A 22928-nucleotide genomic window follows, 5' to 3' on the forward strand; every position below is an offset into this window, starting at 1 on the left:
TTTAATTAAAAATTAAAAATTAAAAGTACTCCTGTCTCACATTGATCCATAGAAACCCAACGGAACATCCCTCACCCTGGCAAAAAGAAAAGAAAAGAAAAGAAACAAAACCCCTGCAAGCCCCCGAACATCATATCACTGAAAACATGGGTGCTTATTTAACTTAAACTCAAACATCTTCCTTTCATTCATTCATTCATTCATTCATTCATTCATTCATTCATTCATTCATATACATAGCCATCCCCTCCTCCTTCCCCCCCCCCCTTTCCCCCATTCTTTCTCTCCCAATCCTTTAGTTCCCTCTTTTCTGTTTTATTTTCTTTCCTTTTTTTCCTTCTCTTTTCACATTCGTTTTCGTTTCGTTCATTTTTTTTTTTTTCTTTTACCTTTCTTTCCTTCCCTTCCCAACACATCGTCCACTTTTCCATTCCTTCATTCATTCATTCATTCATTCACCACCAAAATGGCGGACACGGATCCAACTTTTTACCAACGCTTCTACCACGCAGCGCGCATCGCCGGTCCCCCAGATCTAGAAAAGGGAACGCAACGTTCAAAGTCCAACATCTCACTGTACGCACCCACCCACACACACACATCCCGCGCATTCTGCTGACTATGGTTTGGTGGGGGAGGGTAGGGATGAAGATACTTGGCTGGCTCGCGAGAAGCAGAAGCGTAGGAGGTCCTATGTGCTTTGCGGGGTAGCCTTCTCCATGGTTTTGATTGTCGGTATTGGGATCGGGGCTTTGGTTGTCGTCGTTGGGAGGGGTGGTTCTGGGAAGTGATTGAAGAGGAAGTGGAAGCGGAATGGAAGGGGGGGAGTTTTGGGTGGCTGGCTGGCTAGCTTGTGGATTGGGAAATGCGACATTTGAACAAATACCTCTATTCTCTCTTTTTTTTTTTCCGGGTATTTCCTACAACTGAACTGGAATGTTTGGATACTCTGTGGCTGGTACCCAGTGGAATTATCATACAACCAACCCAATGCACAAAGACTACCGTAAACAAACAACTACAACTATGCTAGAACATATATATGAGAAGTTTTAAATGTTTTAAATGTTTTTCACCAAATGAATCCATATCCCCAAATCAAAACATACCCCTCCCCCCGAAAAAGAAAAAAAAAGCCCTTGAGCGAAAGCCTGCAAACAAAACACCCACTATAAAACCAAATGAACCTTATTCATCCCAACCACAACCTCGGCAAAGGGGATATATAGCCCATGCGGAGCAGGTATACGGAGATAGCCCCCAAGTATTATATTTGATATTTTACTATGGACTGGTGTTCCACTAACAGGGGTTAGGGGATGAATAGGGTAGTCATCGTACCCAATTCCATGCTTCTGCCTGCGCTAGACGAACCCCCCTTGCTATAGTAGTTAAAATATGACAATATTTAGGGGCTATACCCTCGTAGAAAGTTGAGGGAGGGGGGGGGGGTAAGACAAGCGTACCGAGGAGTGATTGCTTGAACAACATGGAAGATCATAAATTATGATTCGCTCTGAAAAAAGTGAGTTGGAAATTGAGGTAGATAGAGATACAACTGGCGGTTGTTGCAGAGGTAATGATTGAAGCAGGGTTTTACGCAGCGGATGGAGATGGCTCTGAAGAGTATGAGAGAATCTTGTGTTGTATGTGTAGACAATAGAGTGAGTGTCAGAAAACTTTTCACTGCTTACGTATCCCTCATATGAGAGGTACTATATCATACAGTACATACACCACCGTAGTTTCAAGCTTACGGGTGTTTAACTGCCATTTTCAACCATGTGCGGTACCATACCGGTACTGTGCAAGAACATCTGGTGGGCATCCCCCGTTTTGAATAACCCAAACTTCTTCAATACGTCGTACCACCTTGCAAACATTACCTTCGGGTCGTGCGACTTGAAGCGAGGCCGAAGAACAAAAACCGACCGACCGACCGACCGACCCGTTAAAAAAAAAAAAAAAAAAAAAAAAATCTACACAAAAGCCCAAACTCTCCACAATCCTCCACCAGCACCACAATAATCAGCAAGGGTGTATTTCGGTCTACATCGAACGGTTTGACGTCCACTGCTTGCTCAAGCAGAAAGCGGACTGTGGCGAGGCAACGATTCTTCCGGTGAACCCGAGCGTCCGGTCCGTCCGTCCTTGGGTGCGGGCCGGACGGTTGGGGGCACTGGGTTCTTCGGTGCTCTGTGAGGTGGGGTATGCTGCATGCCGTCTAGTCACAGCACCAAGGGCATAGCCATAGGGGACGCAACGGGGGACGCTTTGGCACTCATTCAGCTGGGAAACCATCATGTTGGGCTTAGAATTAAATTCTTAGGGTATCATGAATAATTTTTCACATGATACGGTATGATACTTTGTATATTTCTGTATCACAATCCAAATATGCTATAGTTTTATCCTAGTAATCTCGAACTGAACACCTTTAACCTCACCAGCTCCTAATTTCCAATATCTTTTAAAAAATCACTTTCTTTGCACTATAATATTATTCTATTCACTTTTAGACTATAAAAAAATTACTATCTAAACGATATAAATCTCACCAATGGGTAGATATGTCAATGGTAGAGGATACACGGGTTTAGGCATTCGTTACTCGGTTTGATGCTTCGCCGTATTAGACGCTTTTGTACAACAGCACAATAATATTATAATGATGAGAGTGTGAAATGAAAAGATGAAACAGAAAATATTATTCATTCATACACTAAGAGTTTAATCCTGAGCCCATATTCTGACCAGACAACATGCACCATACTCCCCTCACCATTCCAAGTGATCGGATAGGCGCCACTTTCAATGAGACGCTCCGGCTGAAGAACTTCTCGATTTCTTTCACAATTCGACGGGTCACGTGTAGGTTTTTACCCCAAGGTCTAACAAGATGGTCTTCTCGATTTCTTTCATAATTCGACGGGTCACGTGCAGGTTTTTGCTCCAAGGTCTAACAAGGTAGAAACGGTATCTAGAGATCCTAAGCCTACTGCAAGGGAAAGTGGAGAGCGCCAATCCGATCTTACTGCATTAACGTCGGCACCTAAGCCAAACAAAAATTTTACGACTGCGATATGGCCATTTGACGCGGCAAGGTGCATTGGCGTATTTCCCCAGTTATCCCTCGAATTGATGCACCTCTCACCCATCCTTTCTGCTAGTACTGCCACCGTTTTTTCGTGACCCGCCTCAGCGGCAATGTGGATCAAAGTGGCTCCCACATGATTTGTAAGGTACGTATTGGCACCTTTTCCAATAAGCAGTCGTACAACCTCATCGTGTCCCATGCTTGCTGCGATCATCAACGGGGTACCTTCCCTTGATAGCGCCTCTATATCTGCCCCTAGACGCACCAAGACCTCGACCACACTTGAGTAGCCCCGTTCCGCGGCAATATGTATCGGTAGCGAGCACGGATAGAGGTATGAAGCCTCGCAGCCTCGTCTATTAGGATCAGCTCCATAAAAAATCAACGTCTCGACAATGGTGGGGTCGCCGCTCTCAGCAGCCAAGCTAAGGGGTGTGTTCCCCATCGAGTCAGGTTCGTCCAAGGCTGCTCCACCGGCAGCTAAAAGCTGGATCATCTGGCTCTGCTTCATGGGTATGGCATAATGCAACGGTGCCCTCCCCCTTGCGTCACAAAATCTAATATCTGCACCGTATTCTAACAGAGTGCTAGCTATCCCAGTGTGGCCAGACCGAGCAGCTAAATGCAAAGCAGTAAAACGACTAGAAGCCTCATGGACATCGGGCTGGGCACCATTCTGCAGGAGGAGTTCAACAACCCCGCCATGTCCCGCCTCGGTAGCTTCTAAGATTGGGAAAACCCAGGTTCGAGACAAACTCGAGAGAATAGCGTTCAACCCCCCCACAGGCAGATATCTCAACAACAGATCTAGAGTTGCACTGTGCAACAGATCCCGGAGGTCTTCGTCAGAGCCGTGGCCTGACGGACCCCACTTTATCCGAGAGAAAGCTTCTTCTCCATAGCGGACTCCAGATCTCACGATCTTCCCTACTCTCTCAAGCCGAACATGTGGCGGTGAAGATACTGCCCACTGGAGCATAGTGCAATCGTTGTAGGGGCAGTTTCGCACCCGAAGGCTTCGCGAGTTTTTCATAGCATAATCCAACAACTCCCCGTGGGCCACATCCAGCGGCAAGTGAGGGGGGTGACAGATCCGAATCCCTTCTCCCTCTTTAATCAGCATGCTCAAAAAGTCCCGGTGTTGATAGAAAGCAGCCCAAAGTGTGGCATTGAGGGCATGTTCGCGCCGGATAGCATAAGAATTGAGAATAGTTGTTAACGCCGGTGCCAGGCGTCTGTTACTGCCACGCAGCAGGGCAAAGACATCTGCCGGATCGTGGATAAACTCTTCGACGATATAACATAGGAGCTCAGTTGGAAGAGAGAGGATACTCATATTTGAAAACCTTGTGTGAGATGTCAATTATCGGAATCGAATACTATAGGTATGATAAATTACACGGTGTGAATGGAGTGAAGCGAGGAAGTAAGGAAAGAAGGAGGAAAGGAGGAAAGGAGGGAAGGAAGAGAGGACGGAAAATTTATTCAACGCTAGCGTGCCCCAGTACGTCATCGCCCGAAAAGTTTTTCGCCGCACCGTGCAAAATGAGAACCGAACGATAGAAGCAACGAGAACGTTCCACCATGGTAGTCCAGGTGTTTACCCCGACAGATGCACGATACGAGTACGAGTATCATACGGTATTGTAAACGGTGTTAACCAGCACAAAATCGCCATCGCTTAAAATCAAGCATCAACCACATAATATCTAGCAGAAAAATTCGTTCTATCACAGGTTGGCTAAATCCACACCATCAACCATCACATCTTCCGGGAAACTTTTAAGTTTTTGGCACGGTCCAGGAGGGCTTCTCCACTCAGGCAATGTCTATCATATCATACGCAAATATAAGACTATCATAATAATTATTATGTCCTTCCGGTAAGCTTTTGAAAAAACTTTGGCCCTAAGGGGAGAAAAAAATAGGCATCCGATCAGTCAACTTCTCCGGGTTATACCCCCCCCCCAAAGGGACCAATGTCGCTCCGTTTTGACCAACTTGAAAAATTTCCTTTAAAAGGCCCCAAACGAGACTTCACAGAATATCCAGTTAGCATTTAATAAGTACACCGCTCTGAAGGCATATGTACTCGAGCACTGGTACTCAGAGACATCCTTGACGTCGGCAGATTCGTACGAGTTGTTCGTGATGTCAGCCGAGTGATCACCCAAGTATCATTGGCTTCTCCGAGTCACGTTCCACTCCGGCCCAGGACAAGATCACATGACACGGATATAATTTTTATATAAGCAAGGCTAATAATGATATCTATGTTATGTGTTACAAAAAAACCACAAACACCAGCATGATGCAAAGCAACGAAAATGCAGGAGAAACTAAAAGTACAAAAGAAAAATACAGCATGTTCTCGTAGAGTCCATTAAAGGGGAGATGTACCGCGCCAGATTATATAAAATGCAAAAACGGACAATCGGAAAGAGAAAGAAAGGAGAAAAAAAATGCAGATGATGATAACAAAAAAAAAGAAGCCCACTCAACTGCGCGAGAGATAGCGAGCAGGGCGAAGATATCAAGTATATACCAGAAGAGCAACTCTATGTGCCAAATGGGAAATGAAGAGAGTAAACAAGGGAGAAGATACCGCTCACAATCTCGCTCTGAACTTCGCTGACCCGCGCCAGAACCTCTTCCCTTTCGGCGCGACAACTTGAATATCGATGCAAGAGGTATACCACTCTGTATGCCCCTTCTTCGTGGGACCGAAGTGGTTGCTATAATCCCAAACCCAGTACACCGTGAATGTGCTTCCAACCTTGGCATCCTCTGGAAGCTTGAAAACGCTCTTGCACGCGCCACCACCACCGGCAGCTTTGCGCTGCTTGGCAATCGGAGTATCATTCGTTTCGGCGCACTTCCCGTCGTCGAAGTTACTAGGGTTCGCCAGGAGCCTTCCGCGGCCGTCGCCGCCCTTCCCGTCGACGGTCCATTGCTTGACGTTCGCAAGGGTATCGTCAGGTTTTGCGTTGGCGGTGCCGAACCAGTATATTGTGCCGGGAGTGCCGTCAGCAGCGTCGGGTTTGGAGATGTGTCCGTTTTCCAGGTAGGTGCCCTGGATGAAGTCCCCTGGGGATGCGCTCACGCGGGGGAATTTGGGGGTGTTGGTGGTGGGGTTTTGTTGCTGGCTGGGACGGCAGATGTTACTGTCGAGTTTGGGGGTGGTGATCAGGTAGACTGCTGTCGCGTCGACGTGGCCCTCTGGAAGAAGATATGTTAGCATGGATTTCCTAATATGTGGGTAGCGGGGTGGAGGGAACTCACGATAAGCACGGATGAAACCAATGCCCGCACCTTGTGGGCCTTCTTTGGTAGTAGTGGTGTTTTGGAAAGGACCACTATTACCGCCGGAGACTACCTTCAGACCATCAATCTAGTACATCCGTTAGCAGAACCCTTTCATAAGACTTTGAAGAGGCGAATACACACCCAGCTATGCCCATGAGCACCAGAAATTAAAGTCATGGCAGCAACTCCAGCGAGCTGGAAAAGGTTGATTGTAGGACCATACATCCTGTATTGTCGTATGTGGGCAGGGGATGATTGTAATTCTAGTTATTTTTTCACGATATCCGTTATTCTTCTGCGTAAAAGTTTGAAGATTTGTATCTTATGTATGTGTGTATGTTTAGTGGGGAAGAAAGAGCCCTGTATCCAGAAGGTCAAAAGGAAAAAAAGAAGAGGAAACTAGAAGACTTTCAAAGACCTCCACAAGCAAATATCAAAAGGCCCCAAAAAGAAGCGAAAAAAAAAAAAAAAAAAAAATAGCCCAGAGCTCAACTCCGGAAGTGTGGTGTGTGTGAAGGGAAGGTGCAGGAATAATGAAGTGCAGATGGTGGAGGGGGGGTTGGAGAATGCCGATATATACCACCTCCACCACCACCACGAAGCAATTGAAGACAATGCCTACAGATCCCAAGCGCAATGGCATCCATGCGCACACACACACCCGTGAAGGGGACCCAGGACAATGGAACTAAGTCGATCACTTTCCATAGCAAGGAAATAAAAAGGCGGGAACGTACGGAGGCTCATTGAGGTTTGAGAATAGCCTGGAGCTAGGCGTAAATGGTCTGGACAGCACTGGAAAGAGGAGCTGTCGCCGGCTCCAATGTTTTAGGCAAATATACCGATTGGGACCCAATGGTATCATTAGCAATGGGAGAGATCCATTGGTTGTTTCACAAGGTAAAGCCTCATGAGGCGCCGGCTGTGGCGGCTGAAAACACGTACCGTACAGACTGGAAGGAACCCCAGTGGACAGTAGTTGGAAACACGGTCTGTTAGGGGTATGATAACAGGAACTCCCATCGCGAACGAGTCGATTAACCGATTGGTGTTTGGTGAAAGGAGAGCGGATTGTCGTACCCGGTATAGTACGAGTACTGTACAGTACACGATTGACCAACCACAACCCCACCATTATTATTTTTTCTCGTCCCCTCCAGCCATACGTGGCTGGTCAAGTCCACCAGAATTCCGCAGGATGATCGACGTCACGGATCACATAGCGCTCAGCAAGGTTCGCCTTTAAACGGGTGGACCTAGCTCTTTCTCGAGATCCGAAAATGGTGCGTGAAACGAGATTCTCTACCTCCTGTTCCAGTCAATTACGTTGACCCTACTCCCCAAGTGCCGTTCAAACTAAGCCCATGAGGTAGACATCAGAGTCAGAGGAAGCATTTAGGGTTAAAACAGTTTCTGCACGCGCCTCCCAGGAATCCCCCCTCTCTTCTCCTTCCTTCCCCATTTCTCAACTGGTAGTTACCAGCAAATAGACACATGCGATGAAGGGATGAATTCAACTGTTTCACAAAAACCTGAGGGGCGGCTGTTTCCAAGGCTAGCTTGGCCATTCATAAAGTATCCGGATACCTTGGCATTTATTAATACCTGTCTTGGCACCGAGTCGTCCGAATACCTTATGAATGGCCATGTGAAAGTTAAGCAAATATTTCCTGTTTCCACTTAATTTCATTCATCTCCCGACATGGGAAAGAAAGAGGAAAATTCCTCATCCGGGCCATCCGAGCGGGTATTTTTTTTTCCTCTTCTCCTTCCCTTTTCTTTTTTTGGAGTGGGGGAAATTAAATTTGTGTTTTCCCATTTGGAGCTGCCTACTTCCGTATTAGCGATGTTCTCGAGAAGCGCGCAGTGGTCAGCTAACCGATTGGTTGACTGATTTATTGATCCATGGATAGGCTGGTAACTTTGAAGAAAGTTTCGCCTATTTTGATCGCGTGGTCCATGGTGCCTTGGCATGATCGCCCGCGCACAAGACAGATCTACGGGAGTATAGAGGCGGAAAACACGCGAGCTTCAACCACCAAGAATGCCACCGCAAGTGGTTGTCACCGCAGGGCACCAACCACGTCTGTTTTTTACTTGCTATGGCTTGTCTTGTGTTGCCCGTAGACACTTGCATCACCCCCAAGCGAAAGCTACAAACTGACCAGCTGTCTAGACGAGAGAATGCCAAACCAACCTTCAACCACCAAATACCGGCATCCCTTCAACATGCCATACGGTACAATGCCACTACCCCAGCCCAGCCAGCTCTCCGCACCCCCCCCCCCAAAAAAAAAAAAAAAAAAAAAAAACGAGCCTTTAGCCCCAAGCGCTGTTGAGGGAAGTATTTACCCCCAACCCCCCCCAGGACAAAAATATAAAAAACTAAAATAAAATCCAAACCCAGGTAAAGCACGCATTAGAATGGCGGGACCCAGCGAATCTAAAACAAAATACCCGCCCAAACGAAATCATTAAAAAGAAGTACCCATCATCCAGAAGGAAGCCCCATCCGAGCTGCGCGAAAAGACCTATCCCTAGGTCGTAGGAAAAACATGAAGGGAGGAGATGCCTGGGCTTACCGGTATCGTTGGCGTATAGTACCTTGTTTTGTGGGCAATAGTGGTGGCTGCGGGGGAGTCATTACAATGGTAATAGGTAATGGAGGACGAAGCGAAGTGAATCACTCGGTCTAGTCTTGGAGGCTAGTGATTCATGGCAGCTTGTTATGATGCCTGGGGTTCTGTCTCTGTCGTTTGTGCCCGTTCTTTGTTTTGATGGTCGGTGGGGGTCAGGCAGTGGTAGGAGCGGCTGTGACTCATCTGATATTGGTTGCAAGGCCACTGCGACGGCGTAGGCACTTATCCGTAGCCAATATTATCGCCCACCGCCCTTGATGTGTCGCTTCAAGCTAAGGCGGGACTCGAGTGAGATAGTATGGTTTCGAACCCAACCACATGCCCGAGCTTTCGTTTGGCCTATCGGTATGTTTCCATAGCTGCCTCACTTTCTCAATCGCCTACGCCGTGCCGATGCTTGCCTCGTAGCATCGAGAGTCAAACCCCGCTCAAACGGCTATCTCGTGGGGTAGACAAACACCCCACCAATTACCGCCCCAAATCTATTTATACACCGAGTGATGTTTCATGAACATGATCTTCCCTGCCCCCTGAAACCCAAGTAAACAAAATAGACATGGAGGAAAAAAAGCTCTTCTTACAAACGGACTTTTTGACGGGATTGGGTAATGATGCGGCGTTTGAAATATACGGGAGTGAACGCCTATCGGAGATCGTGAGTGGTGGTGGACTGCCGGTAATAGTGGGGCGCTCGGCGATATAGGGAGGGGGAGGCTGTGCGGCCCAAATGGAAGGATGTGCGATCGCTGTGGTGGATGCGATAAGGATTTTCTTTTCTTTTCGTTGCTGGCAGGGGCATTGGGTGGTGGTTTGGGGCTGAGTGGAAGCTTGTTTCCTGAGTTGTATGACGCGTAGAGAGTGGACCGTGGAATTGGTTTGCTCGGTGCGTTGTTTGCGTGGCGGCCTTTGAACCCGGTACCGCAGAGAGCTATGGATAGGTAGTTGATAGTTCAAAAGCGCTTCCTGGTGCAGAGTTGGTGGTAGGTGGTCTATGTGAGTGTAGAGCACAGGAGAGACAGTTCGCGAGAGTCATAGAATTCAGTTTCATTGCATCTCCTAGCTTGAGAGAGCGAATGGCCACAAGGCCACCGGTGTCCTAACCCACAGTCGTTAAGTTATTGATACAGCATCTAGCCTCGGGCTTGATCGGAAATATTTCCCCCGGGTATTGCCCTCACATGGTTATCCTGAGCTGACAGGCGGGATGATTCCCACCTCGTCACCCGCTTTCAATTCCTTCCCCTCGTTCGTGTCCACGTCAACATACTCCAAGTTGACTGTGACCATGCAAGCTCCGAGAACCTTATCCTTCATTCTTGGGTACCTTTTGTCGAGAGTCTCGAAGAGCTCGGATAACCGCATCGGTGCAGCGAGCAATTCCTCAGATTTCTTTGTATAGGAGCTTGCATAGGCGAAATAGAGAATCTTGAAGGTTCCAGTAGGAGTGGGGCTATTCTCAGCCATATTTAAAACTAGAGGCGTTTGTGTGCGTCGAATGAATCTCGAGGCTCTGCGGGACAATAGCAGATTTTAGTCAGCAGATCTCGCGGGTTAGGGGTAAAGTGCGGAAAAAAAATAAACATTCTCGACCCGCATGCCGGAACCGAAGAAGAAAATCATAAGCTGATTGTCAAAGCCAGGTTCTTGAGGATCATGTTGTATTACCAACAAACCGCAGGCATCAACACCCTCCACGTTCGATCAGAGGTGTTTTCTCACCTCAAATGGATTTTGAAGGGCGCAAGTGGAGGTGAAAAGAAGAAGAAAAGAAAAATTTGACACCCACACCAGAATGTTGTCCGGGAAGCTCCGAGGAAATCAGCGAATTTTCATCTTCAGAAATCATCCGCCTTACTTACTGGGGTTTTTCCAAGCTTTGGGGCGGTGAGGAGATAAGCGAGAGAGGCAAGGACTAGACCCTATGCTTTTCCTTTTATAACATGAAATTTGTTAACATCTTGCACCGTTACTGGAAACTCGCGATACACCCCGGTATCGACCCAAGGACCACCACAGCAATTGCATATGAGTCTCAACCAGCGGAGAAGGCCGTAAGAATCAGCCGGAATGGGTGAGGGGGTACTTACCGGTAAGGCTCAAGTTGGGAAACCCAAGTCTTTATTCACGTTTGTGTATAGGCGATGTTTAAGAGTGTTTGGCGGGGGAGCGGGGAGGAGGGGTAATGGTCAGGACTCAGGAGCCGCAACGAATGTGCCGCTAGTGTACAGTACTGTACAGCGCCTAAATGACCCAGAGTGCTTGGAGGGAAACGAAATGGGCACTAATGTTATAGTACCAATTCCTCGCATCCAAGGTAAATGGTCTCGGCATCAATTGAGCGCGGCGGAGGTTGTTCTTCTCTGTACGGGAAACTTGACATTACTAGTGGGGTTCTGGGGGAGTAAAGTTCAAAGTTCCCCTAACCCTGCATGAGTAGAAGGTAATTCGACATTGTGATATATCATACCCGGGATTTTGCATATGCAGAAGACTTCAGGCAGTACCGTATAAACTTTGAATTGATGTATGAAGCCAGAATATTGTCCAGTCGGTATTGAGAGGAGCGGGACCATTCGAGGGGTCGATAAGATAAGAAGGGGGGGGTGTTACGAGTTTCAGGAAAAGATGGCTTCAACCCCTCCGGAGGCGTGCCGAAAAGGTGCTGCACTCCTTGACGACGGCTCATTGAATCTACGTAGCTTCAGCTGCAAGCTATGTTTTTTTTTTGTTGTCTGTGTTCACAAAGAAATAGTTGTCCGGGACGGAATGTATGCGAGGTTATCTCTGATTGCGAATTATTTTTTCTCCCCCCCCAAGGTCGAGTAAATGCATTTTTTTCTACCAGGGCCACGCAACCACCTTTGAGATATACAGTGTCCGTCTGAAGACTTCAGCCAAAGTCAGGTTCGTCCTCTTCTTCTCTCCCCACTTTCCTGATGCCCAATGCCGCGCCTGCCAGCGCACCCGCCAACAGAAGTGGAGGCGTGGAGGTCCCCGGTCGCTGCTCGGTGCTGCTGTGTGCTTCTGGGCTCACGGTTCTCTCGTAGGAAATGAGTGCAACTCGACGCACAGGCTCGGAGAAGGGAAGGCAGTATCCGTATTTACTTGAGCACAATAATCGGCAACGCCAACAATTACAGCTCCAGTGGGCCAGCTCCACTCTGTCCCGTCTTGCACAGGTCTCAGGGGGCATTTGTATCGGAAGAATGCATAACTGCCACGGCTTGGGTTTTTTTCCCTCCCCAATGTCGAAATAAGAAGGGGGGAGTGGAGGCAAAAAAAAAGACTGCGTGAGCTGTCTAGAGCCGTATGTATTACCTGACATAGAAGCATACGGGATGTGTAATAGTTGTGGCTTTCTAGGCTCCGAATAAGATGCCCTGTCAAAAAAATCAGGTATATTGGGGTGCCTGTCGGTTGAGACATTAATTTCTTTTCCCCCGTTTATCCGTCTTCAAGGGTTGTACCAAGAGAAATCGAGTTGCTACCGGTGCCGCCAATGGACAATAGACTTGCGTGTCCGTGTTCTGCCAAATGTAGGTGTGGGTTTGTTTGCTCCACTCAAAGCACCGTGGGAAACTGTTTGTACAGTACTAGTGAAGAGAGACCTTCAACGGCTTCAGTAAAGCAATTTTTGAACGAAAAGTTACAACCGACAGACAACCTCCGGATCCTCAACAACAAGTTAGGCTTAAGACCTGATAATACAATTATTTCTCCCGTATCATACTCGAATGGATAAAAAAGAAAGTGAAATGGCCTCCTTCACCTCGAGATGGTGCCCTGTGCTGTGCGTGGGCCTTTTCATGACCGGAAAATAAAAAAAATAAAATAAAAAATAAAAATAAAATAAAAAAAAGGTTGGCTGCTAGTTTCGTCATCCTAGACAAGCTTGTAATATCCCCCTCACCCTCCGCCCTCCTCGACGTTCTGCCAGCCGGTCTTTTAGACCTTCTCTTTCCCTACTTCATTCCTTCCTCTTCTCCCCCTTCCTCACTCCTATCTCCCAGCAAGCCAATTCATCATCATCGCCGGCTCTTTTGAACAATAGCCTCTGCAAGAAGGCCATTGAATCAACCACCTTCCATCCATCTTCTATTCCATTGGTGAGTTACCCCCTCTCTCTGTTTAGGCGGTGGGTTTTTACCCCCCCATCCCACTTTGGGCTCACCGATTTGCTTGCATCATGGCTTGGGTTTTTACCCCCGGTTGTATAAATATTTGCATGTTTCCGTCTTTCATTAAGCTCCTTTATCTTACTTATACCTGACATTCTGGTTTCCAATGCTCAGCCGTTTCTTCAACAAGAAGTCCAAGAACGCACATTCCAAGCACGTACAGCAGAAGCCAAAGCAGCAGAAGCCAGTACAGCGGAAGCCAGTTCAGCAAAATCCGGTTCAACCAGTACAGCAAGAGCCGGTTGACGTCAAGCCTGTTGAAGCCAAGCCCATACAAACAGTACAAACGGTCCAGACGGTTCAGACAGCCACAGCTATACCAACAGAGCAACAGCAACCCGAGAAAATGTCGTCCTTCAAGAAGAGTTTGCCAGTTGAAGGTGGTGCTCCTGGTGAGGGTCTCGCCCCCCCCGGGAGAAGACATGGAAAGTCCCAGTCAGCTTTCGTGAGTTCCTGAAATCCCCTGTATTGGCCACTTGGATTCGTATACAGTAGATGTGGCTACTACGGAAATGCTAATTCAAATTTATATAGGCATTTGACAACACCTCAACCTCAGTTGCTGCCAGTCAAATGAGGAATGCTTTGAACGGCCTTGCCGATAGCGTCAAAGATCCCAAGACCAAAGTGGTAGGGACCCTGAGATTGCAAAATAATAAAGTGCTAACACTCCTTTTGCGATGACTAGGCTTTTGAGACTGAAATGGATAACTTCTTTGCTTTGTTCAGAAGATATCTGCAAGATAAGGCCAAGGGCACTACATTGTAAGTTTTGATTTATCACTCGTCGATTTCCGGCCACGGGCTTACACAGGATATTGATTCTACAGGGATTGGGACCGCATCCAGCCCCCCCAGTCTTCCCAGGTTATTCCCTATGATACCCTTCCCAGGGTCGAGGACCCTAAACTCCTCTCAAAGCTTGCTGTCCTCAAGCTTAATGGTGGTCTCGGAACTTCTATGGGATGTGTTGGTCCCAAATCGGTTATTGAAGTCCGTGAGGGCATGTCTTTCCTCGATTTGTCCGTCCGCCAGGTTGAATATCTTAACCGAACCTACAACGTTGATGTCCCATTCGTCCTCATGAACTCGTTCAACACCGACGATGATACCCAGAACATCATCAAGAAGTACGAGGGTCACCGCGTAACTATTCACACCTTCAACCAATCACGATACCCCCGCGTCCTTAAGGACTCCCTTCTCCCAGCCACCAAAGATTACCACTCGCCCATTGTTGACTGGTACCCCCCCGGACATGGTGATGTTTTTGAGTCGCTCCAGAACTCCGGTATCTTGGACAGTCTGCTCGAGAAGGACATCGAGTATCTCTTCCTTAGTAATGTCGATAACTTGGGTGCTGTTGTTGACCTGAGTATTCTCGATCACATGAGGGAGACGGGGGCGGAATACATTATGGAGCTTACCGACAAGACAAAGGCCGACGTCAAGGGAGGTACCATCATTGACTATGAGGGAACCGTCCGACTTCTTGAGATTGCCCAAGTCCCCAAAGAGCATGAACAGGACTTCAAGTCCATCAAGAAGTTCAAGTACTTCAACACCAACAACATCTGGCTCAACCTCAAGGCTATCAAACGTGTCGTCGAGAATCACGAACTTGAATTGGAAATTATCCCCAACTCGAAAACCATCCCCGTCGATAAGAAGGGCGAATCCGACATCTCAGTCATTCAGCTCGAGACTGCAGTTGGTGCTGCTATTCGTCATTTTAAGAATGCTCATGGGGTCAACGTTCCTCGTAGGAGATTCTTGCCTGTCAAGACCTGTTCTGACCTCATGCTGGTCAAGAGTGACCTCTACTCCATGAAACATGGTCAACTTATGATGGACGTCGCGAGATTCGGACCTGCACCACTGATCAAGCTTGGAAGTCACTTTAAGAAGGTTTCAGACTTCCAGAAACGTGTTCCTAGTATCCCCAGAATTCTGGAGTTGGACCATCTTACTGTTACCGGTGCGGTCAATTTGGGTAGAGGTGTTACGCTAAAGGGTATGTTATTGCCTAGCTGTGAATTTACGTAATATGATAGCTGACTGGGTAGCAGGGACTGTTATTATTGTCGCAAACGAAGGTTCCACCATTGATATCCCCCCCGGCAGTGTCTTGGAGAATGTTGTCGTCCAGGGTTCTTTGAGGTCAGTTCTTTGTACTCTTATCTCCCTCGAATCAATTGTTGACATGAATCTAGGTTGCTCGAACATTAGATCTACCGATTTCCACCACGGTTTTGTGGGGCGCTCGATCTATATTTCCATTCTCTACACATTTTCTTTTCCTCTAAAAAATTACAGGCACAAGGTAGAGTGCGGTTGAGTGTATTAGGGCACAGCCTTCGAGGAACTACGCCATAAGCGCATTAATATCTAGCGGTGTTTTTCTTTTATCCTAGATGTCTTTCTCTTTTCGGCTACTATAGGAGAAAAAGGTGGGGGGGGGACAAGATTCCATCGAATGGGATGGGGTTGTAATATCACGACATCATGCTCTCTTTTTGTGTTTGATCATTTTGCAAGCTGCAGTAGCGGAGATAGTAAATTTCTTGTAGCTTTCATCTAGCACACTATACCTGGCTTTTATGAGAGGGGTGAGGACAGTGTAAGGAATGGTTGGATAAACCCTTTTGTGGTGCGTGCTATTTGTTCGAGTAATGATTGGTAGATTATCTCCCGGCACCCGTGGAGCAACGGTTTTTGCAAACGGAATGGTTAAACTACCGAGGTGAGTGGGAGGGTTATGGTGCTATGGACGGATTGCGGTCGATATGATACTTGATAATCGTCTCCCACATTATCGGCTACCGCTCCGCATACTTTCGGAATGGCCCTGCATTGTGGGAAAGGGGAGATGCGAGCCTTGACCAGAATGCTATACATTTAATCGTGTCGCATCATATCATATCATAATAATTATCATACAGTACGGTGAACCTCTCCCGCTGTGGTATGATGGAGTACAGTATTTGTATGCACAGCGGGGAGAATGTCGGGAAGGCGCATACCTTTTGCGGGTCGAGTCGAGTTGAGCCCAGTGGAGGAAGAAAGATGTACGAGTACCGTAGTGTGCTCGAGTGCTGCGCTTCCATGCATATATGCACGCTTGCCGTTTGCGCGGTGTTACTCCCGGTAGTACAGTACAGTACTAGCACAGTATTCGGCAGATGCCGCGAGGAATGAGCGACAAACGGAGGTTTAGTTTGGTACGGCACGAGTTACAATACAATGTCGTTGAGTTCGCGACAGCATGTCATGTAAAGCTCGGTACTGGTTACTGCGCTTCGAGTGTTGCGGTTATGGATAGGTAGGTGATAGAGTGGTGAATGTGGGTGCATGTACGAGTACTAGTACTGGTACCGTAATGGTTTGTTTTGCCGACTGATGTTCCGTGCACTTCACTATCATACCTTTGAGATTAGTTTAACACAAAGTTCAATTCTAGAGTCAAACAAACTTTTGTTTTCCAAGACTATGCTCAGGTGCTCGAGCACAGAACAGACCAATGAACTGACCCAACCTGGTATGGTATACCCGCTAAAGTAACAAAAAAGTGGAGTGCAATGCCTTGCAAAAGAATGAGAAAAAATAGCAGACCAAACGCGCCGGATATGTCGCCGACCAGATTCATGAGCTTAAAGTATTTCGACACATGCAGAAGGAAAAACAGAGGGAGGAAAGGGGCGTAACCGTGATAAGCGTCGCTCATGAACATCAATATATACTTTTTCCTCCTTCGCCAACTTTTAGACTCCTCCATACCCACTTAAGCTTCCTCCAGGCATAATCTCCTCCCTGGCCCCCTCGGCCTCAATCCCGAGCCTAAACCTCTTGATCCTCCTGCCACTCCTCCAGACATACCCAACAAGTGCACACCCCACAACTACGCTCGCTGTCAGAAGCCCCAAATTCACGGGCCGGGGATCCTTCTGGAAGGCTCTCAACGTGAGCGCATCCAGGCCAGTCTGCGACAAGTTCAAAAGGCCAGCAAGGCAAATGATGAGTCCATATACTTTTCCAAAGGTCTCAAAGCCAAAGACTTTAGCTGCATAGTCCGATACGGCGGTGTAGTAGAATGGACGGTAAGCCACAAAACCGATTATCCCAGCTATGGCGACAGGGTAGGAGTCCTTGACGATTCCGAGACTGCCGATTATGGCAGCGAGAACGACGAGGATTTGAAGTATTATGAAGGTGGAATATCGGTCCAGTAAGTAGCCGATTAAAGGCGCTGCGAGGATGCCACCGACCGGCAAGGCGAGGTCAAAGAATTCGTTGACTTCTACAGCACGGCGGTAGCTTCCGAGGAGGAATTCATATTGTGGGCGGATGGTCGCGACAAAGTAGTTGATTCTGGTCATTTGGATCACAGTGAAGAGTGCGATGAGTACGAACCACCAACTACAGATTTGCCGATTTATAGGCATTCCGTGCATAGCGCCCCAGACGCCGCTGCTCTCATGGGATTCTTCGAGTTTCCTATCATGCGTTGCTTTCGCATCTTTCCCCCCGAGGAGTGAGTCAATTTCGTGGATTAGGCTCGAGCGACTCTCGTGGTGGAGGTGGAGGACGTCGTTGTCGCCTTCTACGTAGTCTCCGGTAGCATGGTCTTCGTGAAGGAGTTCTTCTTCAACTTCGGCTTGGCAGACGAGTTCACCGACGGTCTTGTAGCTCCCTGAGGGCATAAGGGTTAGTTGAAGAGTCAGGATTGTCGCAGGTACGATTAGGTAAGCCGTAAACCAGGCGCTTAAGGTGAGTTTCCCATGGGTGTGTTCGTATAGGAGCCGATAGAGGAGGAACACGGCGCTGGAGGAATCGAAAGCTCCTGTGAGCATCGAGAGAATCAAGCCCGAGTGCGGTGGGAAGGCATTCGAGAGGTGGAAAGAGGAGATAAATATGAACGGGCCACCAAGAGCTAAAAGGAGATAGGATATTGGGTAGGCTTGGTACTGGTGTTAGAAATGGTGTCTATAGAAGGTGGGGAAGGGGGTAAGCTCACGATCAAAATTACGTATCTGCTTGGCGAATGAAAAACCCAAGCATCCGAGAGCAAAGAGTATCGATCCGATGATACCAGAGACCCCAGGTCCATACTGGTCCAATATTGTTCCAACCAGCAATGCACAAACATTCGTAGCCACCGCTGCGAGAGTAAACATGAAATTTAATCTATCGGAAGGTCATTAGCACTACGCCTCCACTCTATACAAGCAGGGGGGAATATTCAGAGAATACAAACCGTATCTCTTGCTCGTAACAGACCCTCAAACCCTTCTCGATCTCCTCCCCAGTGCATTTATCCTGATAAATTCCCTCCTTGATCATGATGGGCTTCAACGCGGCATACCCGAACACTATACCAGCGGCAAAAAGGCAGTAGACAATCGCCAGTCCAACTTGTAACAGTCTCTTGCCCTTAGATACCTCGAATGCACTGATAGGTTCTACGCCACCAGGTCCGGAACCCAATACCTCTGATTTTCGTTTCCCATAGGCGCCGTTGTCGGAATAACCCTCAGTCGATACAAGTACAGTAGCGATTGTTTGGTGAGTTTGAGCCGAGGGGTGAAGCCGGTTCTCGGCCAGAGAGGACGAGAGGGCCGGCATCTGTAGGGTGTTCTATCGGCGTTGATGCAATATGGTGTGTGATATTACGAGCGTGAAGTAAGTAGTGATGGCTTTGAACGAGTCCGGAAGAATTAACCTCAGGGGTTCGAGTAATTTGTTTTGACTATTGGAGGGTGACGTAATGTATTGGGGATTCCTTTCAGCCTCCTCTCTTCCCGGCGCCTCGTGTCCGCGTCTTTCTCTTTTTCCTTCCTCACCTTGAAGGATCGTGGGAATAAGTTAGAGAGCAACGAATGTAGGGAAACCACAAATAATAAAGAAAAACCCCTAAGCTGCCGGTGAGTGAAAGCAGATGAAGAATGTTAAGATGATCCACCTGACGAGCCTTCTCGCTCGTTCCTCCCTCCTCCTCCTCCTCCTCCTCCTCCCTGTTTATGATCGCTGGGTGGAAAGAAGAGGTACGATGCTGTATTGTTATTTTTTTTCTTTTTCTTTTTCGGCGCGTTGGAAGGGCATTGGTGTGGAGCTCCCTTCTGCGGGCGGGTAAAGTGCTAGAAATTGGCCAATGGGACGGAAGCGAGTGGAACTACCTGCCTGTAATGGAATCGATGAGTTACCGGTAGTTTCGCTTCACTGGCAAATTATTTATTCCAGGTGAGAGTGAATGAATGAGAGGTTGGGGGAATCCGTTGAAAAGAATATTTTCTTTTATTTTATTTCTTTCCCATTTTCACCCCTAGCTTTTTAGAGATATATGGGATGACTAGGGATTTGGGGGGATTAAGAAATTGATATTATAGAGAAACATCGGGACTCGAGTACTGTACTCGTAGTCTATGGTACGAGTAGTTCGGAGATCATCATTAGGGGTGAAAAAGCGTATGATATTTGTTGTGACCCATTTCCCCGCCATCATTACTCGACTTTTCCCGCCACTCGATCTCGACAGTGAGTTACTCCGCTATGGTGAAAGCCTCGCATGGCGAAAACCATCAACCGTTCTATACCCGAGTGTCGGAATGGTACCCTACTGTAATACGATACCGGTGCTGCATGTACTGTACTGTACGAGTACTCGAGTACTTGCACTCTCTCCGCTCTCCTCTGGCCCTGCAGGCTTCCCCGCTTCCCAATAATCGTACTCGGGGGATGTGGGCTCAAATCATTTTTTTGTGCTCTACTCGAGTGCCCGTACTATTTCGGTAACCCACATTTGTGCCTCCCGTTCATGCACAACTGCACTGACGGCCACAATACTTGAGTGCTGTACTCGAGTACAAGTCCGAGTGCATAAAATTCTCAGGAGGAAAAATCCCCCCGACTCACCAGCATGGAGAATGAACGGCAGGGGAGAAAAAACATTTGGCTGTGGCTGGCAGGTGGTACTGTACTAGTACAATTTGTGGAAGGAAAGGAACTACGAGTACTGTACAGTACCGGTATTGCATTAGTTTGGCGAATTGTGGGTTCGGAATTCGGAGAGCAGCCTTCCGGTCAGGGTAGTGGCATCTAATCTCACAGAACTACAGCTCTAGAGGGGGTACGGTATTCTAATCGGAAGGAGTGGACTACCGGTATCCTAGGAGGAGGAGAATGAGGTCCGAAACCCGTCTGGCACTGTAGCTTTTTTGCCCGCACCGGTAGGCTTATTCGAGGAGCGCAGGGCAGTTTGAGGATAGCGCAGACCCGAAGCGTTTCAATGGCCTCTCAATTCCCGCTGGTTAGTTATCGGCCAACTTGTGGATTGTTTTGCGATCCCCGAAACCTGATTGGTGGTTTAAGCATTGGGATGACAAACCCTCGCTATGCCTAGATACAATTACTGTTCACCAGTAGAATTGTTATCATGCAGGCGCCCGCACTTTATATGCTCCTTCGTCTGATAGAGAGATCTTCAAGCACGCTCACCCACCCTTCACTTGTTTCCTCTCGGCATTATTTAAATGCCGTTTGTGTGGAAATGGTCTCGGCTGCTTTTTTGTATCGCAAGAGGTGGGAGTACCTTGCGGAATTTGTGACACTTTTTATACCTTTTAGAAAGAAGAAGTCGCCCCTTAGGATTTCCAATCCACGTACTGGACAGGCTCAAAGGAGGTTTTGGAGGAATGACGTACAATGAAGACCAGGGGCAGCAGCCAGTGCATTTGAAATTCATCCATGTCTCCTCCTTCCCCCGAGAAAACCTCTTTCGGTCAAGGTTAGTCATTTACTCTTCCCTACCCATTAGTCCTATCACCCGAAGTATCGTGCCAGCACTCACTATAATGATATATATCCAACTTTGAACTTACATTCCTCAGGTCCAAGAACATGCGATTAATTGTCGTGCGACACCTCGACCCGGTCCCCGTGCGCACGAGTGGTGAGCAAAATAAGAGGCCAATGTATTACGTGGAGGCATGGCCGCGATATCATGACAGAGTCATATCAGAATCTCCAAGTCTCTATTCTTGATGAGCGAAAATTCGGGACTAATAACAACGCTTTCGCAGCTAGATTCTCCCTTCGAGAAGGAGAAGGTTATGGGAACCATGTATCCTACTCTCGACATCTACTCATAGTGTCGAAGCGGGAAAGGGCCAATTCTTGGTGGTATGCAATAGCGGTCTTTTCTTAAAACCCTTCGACATTACGAGTACTCATGGGTACTGTACTCGGGTATGGGCATGGATGACCAGATAGCCAGGGACTCTAGATGCATGACCGTTCTACCCTCATAGGAAATAAAAGGATGGACCCGGAATCGAAATTGCTCAAACAAGCAGGAAGCTTTGATACCTCTAATCCTTGGATGTCCGGTCACACACGTCCATACCCGAGCACATTGCGCCCACAGGAATGCTCCCCCACAGAGCTCAAAAACAAGCTTTTGAGCCGCACCCGTTTTGGGTCCCTGCCAAGCGATGATTACCCCCAGGTTTTCGTCCCTCCCTCTCCCCCCCAACAGCCAGCGATCACTCCACACTCTCTCCTTCCCCTTTTGTTGCTCCATGTACGGGTACACATTCGCGCTTCTTCCACAGCCAAACACTTTCCACGTATACATCCACATATTTCTTATTTGGCACCATCGTTTCACGATCGGCCAAAATGGCGCTTGAGCCACCTCTGGATGAAGATGATATACCATGCGCCCGCGCAGAGTACCCACCGCAAGTAGACTTTGTAGAGTATCTTGGACAAGTCAGTGACGGTATAATCTCCTCGCCCCCTCCCCTTGCTATCCCAAGCTAAAGCCTGCCCCAGTCGACAGACCACACAGTTATGCGCGCACTCACGGGTGCTCTACGCTCTTAAACTACGAACCAGTATTCCTGTTCAACGACACTTTCGAAATATTACACGCCCCCCGCTCCTCGAGGCTACAGTACAGGCCAATTGCTAGCATCACCGCCGCCTTTGGCCATCTCTCAAACCCGACTCTTACTATCTATCCCACTTACACGGACAGCCGCTGCATCCCGCAATTCATACCCTTCTCGCGCGAGGAGAAGGCGGCAGGAACGACCAGTGGATGTTATCTGACGGTGTTCAATTCTGTCGTGCAGGTGCCCGGAAAGGAGTTTGGTGTTGTGTGGTTTATGAAGATGAAGGATTGTAGGAGTGAGGGTGGGGGTGCAGATGTGTTTTGTGGAGTTGGAGTGGCAGAAGTGGGGATCGATGGACAAGGTTCGCCGGAGTGTAACCGAAAGGGAGAGCTGGTTTTCGATGTAAACTCTAACACTTCCTTTCCAATGGCTCGGTATTAATAGAGCAGGCGGCTGATACGAAAGTAGGAATTCGGTCCGAGATGGGGCGATATCTCGACTGTCATTCACGAGGGTTACATATACCTTTACGGCTCCGGTACTCCTACTGTTTGCGCTAACGACGGAACCTGTAATGACCCGATCTATCAAGCTTCTCGCCCCACCACCACTGGTGCATCAGGATACGACGTCCCAGTCTACCTTTGCCGCGTCCCCTACCGTAATCGCGCATACTGGCACGCAGAGAACTATAAGTACTGGAACGGTCATGACTTTATCAGCTTCCCGCAAGCATCCCGACCATCTGTAGAATCCTCTTACTATCGGCGGGGAATATTTATACCCCCATCGCCACCAGAGTTTAAATGCGTCATGA

General features: G+C 48.0%; 4 protein-coding genes; 2 read left to right on the forward strand and 2 right to left on the reverse strand.

Moving 5' to 3' along the window:
• Window positions 1–466: 466 nt before the first annotated feature.
• Window positions 467–984, forward strand: GSTUM_00000192001 (uncharacterized protein; the record flags this gene model as incomplete). XM_002835326.2 has 2 exons in its annotated part: window positions 467–576; window positions 644–984. 2 exons carry the CDS (start codon window positions 467–469, stop codon window positions 789–791), a joined length of 258 nt encoding a protein of 85 aa, XP_002835372.1. The 3' UTR covers window positions 792–984.
• Window positions 985–5705: 4721 nt separating this feature from the next.
• GSTUM_00000194001 (uncharacterized protein) lies at window positions 5706–7891 on the reverse strand (the record flags this gene model as incomplete). XM_002835327.2 has 3 exons in its annotated part: window positions 6545–7891; window positions 6380–6488; window positions 5706–6316 (listed from the first exon to the last, which is right to left on the reverse strand). The coding sequence occupies exons 1-3, from the start codon at window positions 6626–6628 to the stop codon at window positions 5706–5708; spliced, it is 804 nt and encodes a 267-aa protein (XP_002835373.1). The 5' UTR covers window positions 6629–7891.
• Window positions 7892–12797: 4906 nt separating this feature from the next.
• Window positions 12798–15878, forward strand: GSTUM_00000195001 (uncharacterized protein; the record flags this gene model as incomplete). XM_002835328.2 has 9 exons in its annotated part: window positions 12798–12836; window positions 12915–13148; window positions 13335–13377; window positions 13448–13665; window positions 13755–13850; window positions 13909–13985; window positions 14051–15234; window positions 15290–15380; window positions 15434–15878. 9 exons carry the CDS (start codon window positions 12798–12800, stop codon window positions 15447–15449), a joined length of 1998 nt encoding a protein of 665 aa, XP_002835374.1. The 3' UTR covers window positions 15450–15878.
• Window positions 15879–16122: 244 nt separating this feature from the next.
• GSTUM_00000196001 (uncharacterized protein) lies at window positions 16123–19200 on the reverse strand. XM_002835329.2 has 4 exons: window positions 18475–19200; window positions 18235–18404; window positions 16693–18177; window positions 16123–16636 (listed from the first exon to the last, which is right to left on the reverse strand). Exons 1-3 carry the CDS (start codon window positions 18840–18842, stop codon window positions 16982–16984), a joined length of 1734 nt encoding a protein of 577 aa, XP_002835375.1. The 5' UTR covers window positions 18843–19200; the 3' UTR covers window positions 16123–16636; window positions 16693–16981.
• Between the last annotated feature and the right edge of the window lie 3728 nt (window positions 19201–22928).

Source organism: Tuber melanosporum (assembly GCF_000151645.1).
Source record: "Tuber melanosporum whole genome shotgun sequence assembly, scaffold_103, strain Mel28".
NCBI classification, from domain to species: Eukaryota; Fungi; Ascomycota; class Pezizomycetes; order Pezizales; family Tuberaceae; genus Tuber; species Tuber melanosporum.

Bases quoted from the DNA above. Each gene is read 5' to 3' on its own strand.
- GSTUM_00000196001 (XM_002835329.2), bottom strand. From the start codon at position 18,842: ATGCCGGCCCTCTCGTCCTCTCTGGCCGAGAACCGGCTTCACCCCTCG. The intron at 18,405-18,474 runs GTTTGTATTCTC...ACCTTCCGATAG, and splicing joins TGTTACGAGCAAGAGATACG to ATTAAATTTCATGTTTACTC. The intron at 18,178-18,234 runs GTGAGCTTACCC...ACCAGTACCAAG, and splicing joins GCAGATACGTAATTTTGATC to CCTACCCAATATCCTATCTC.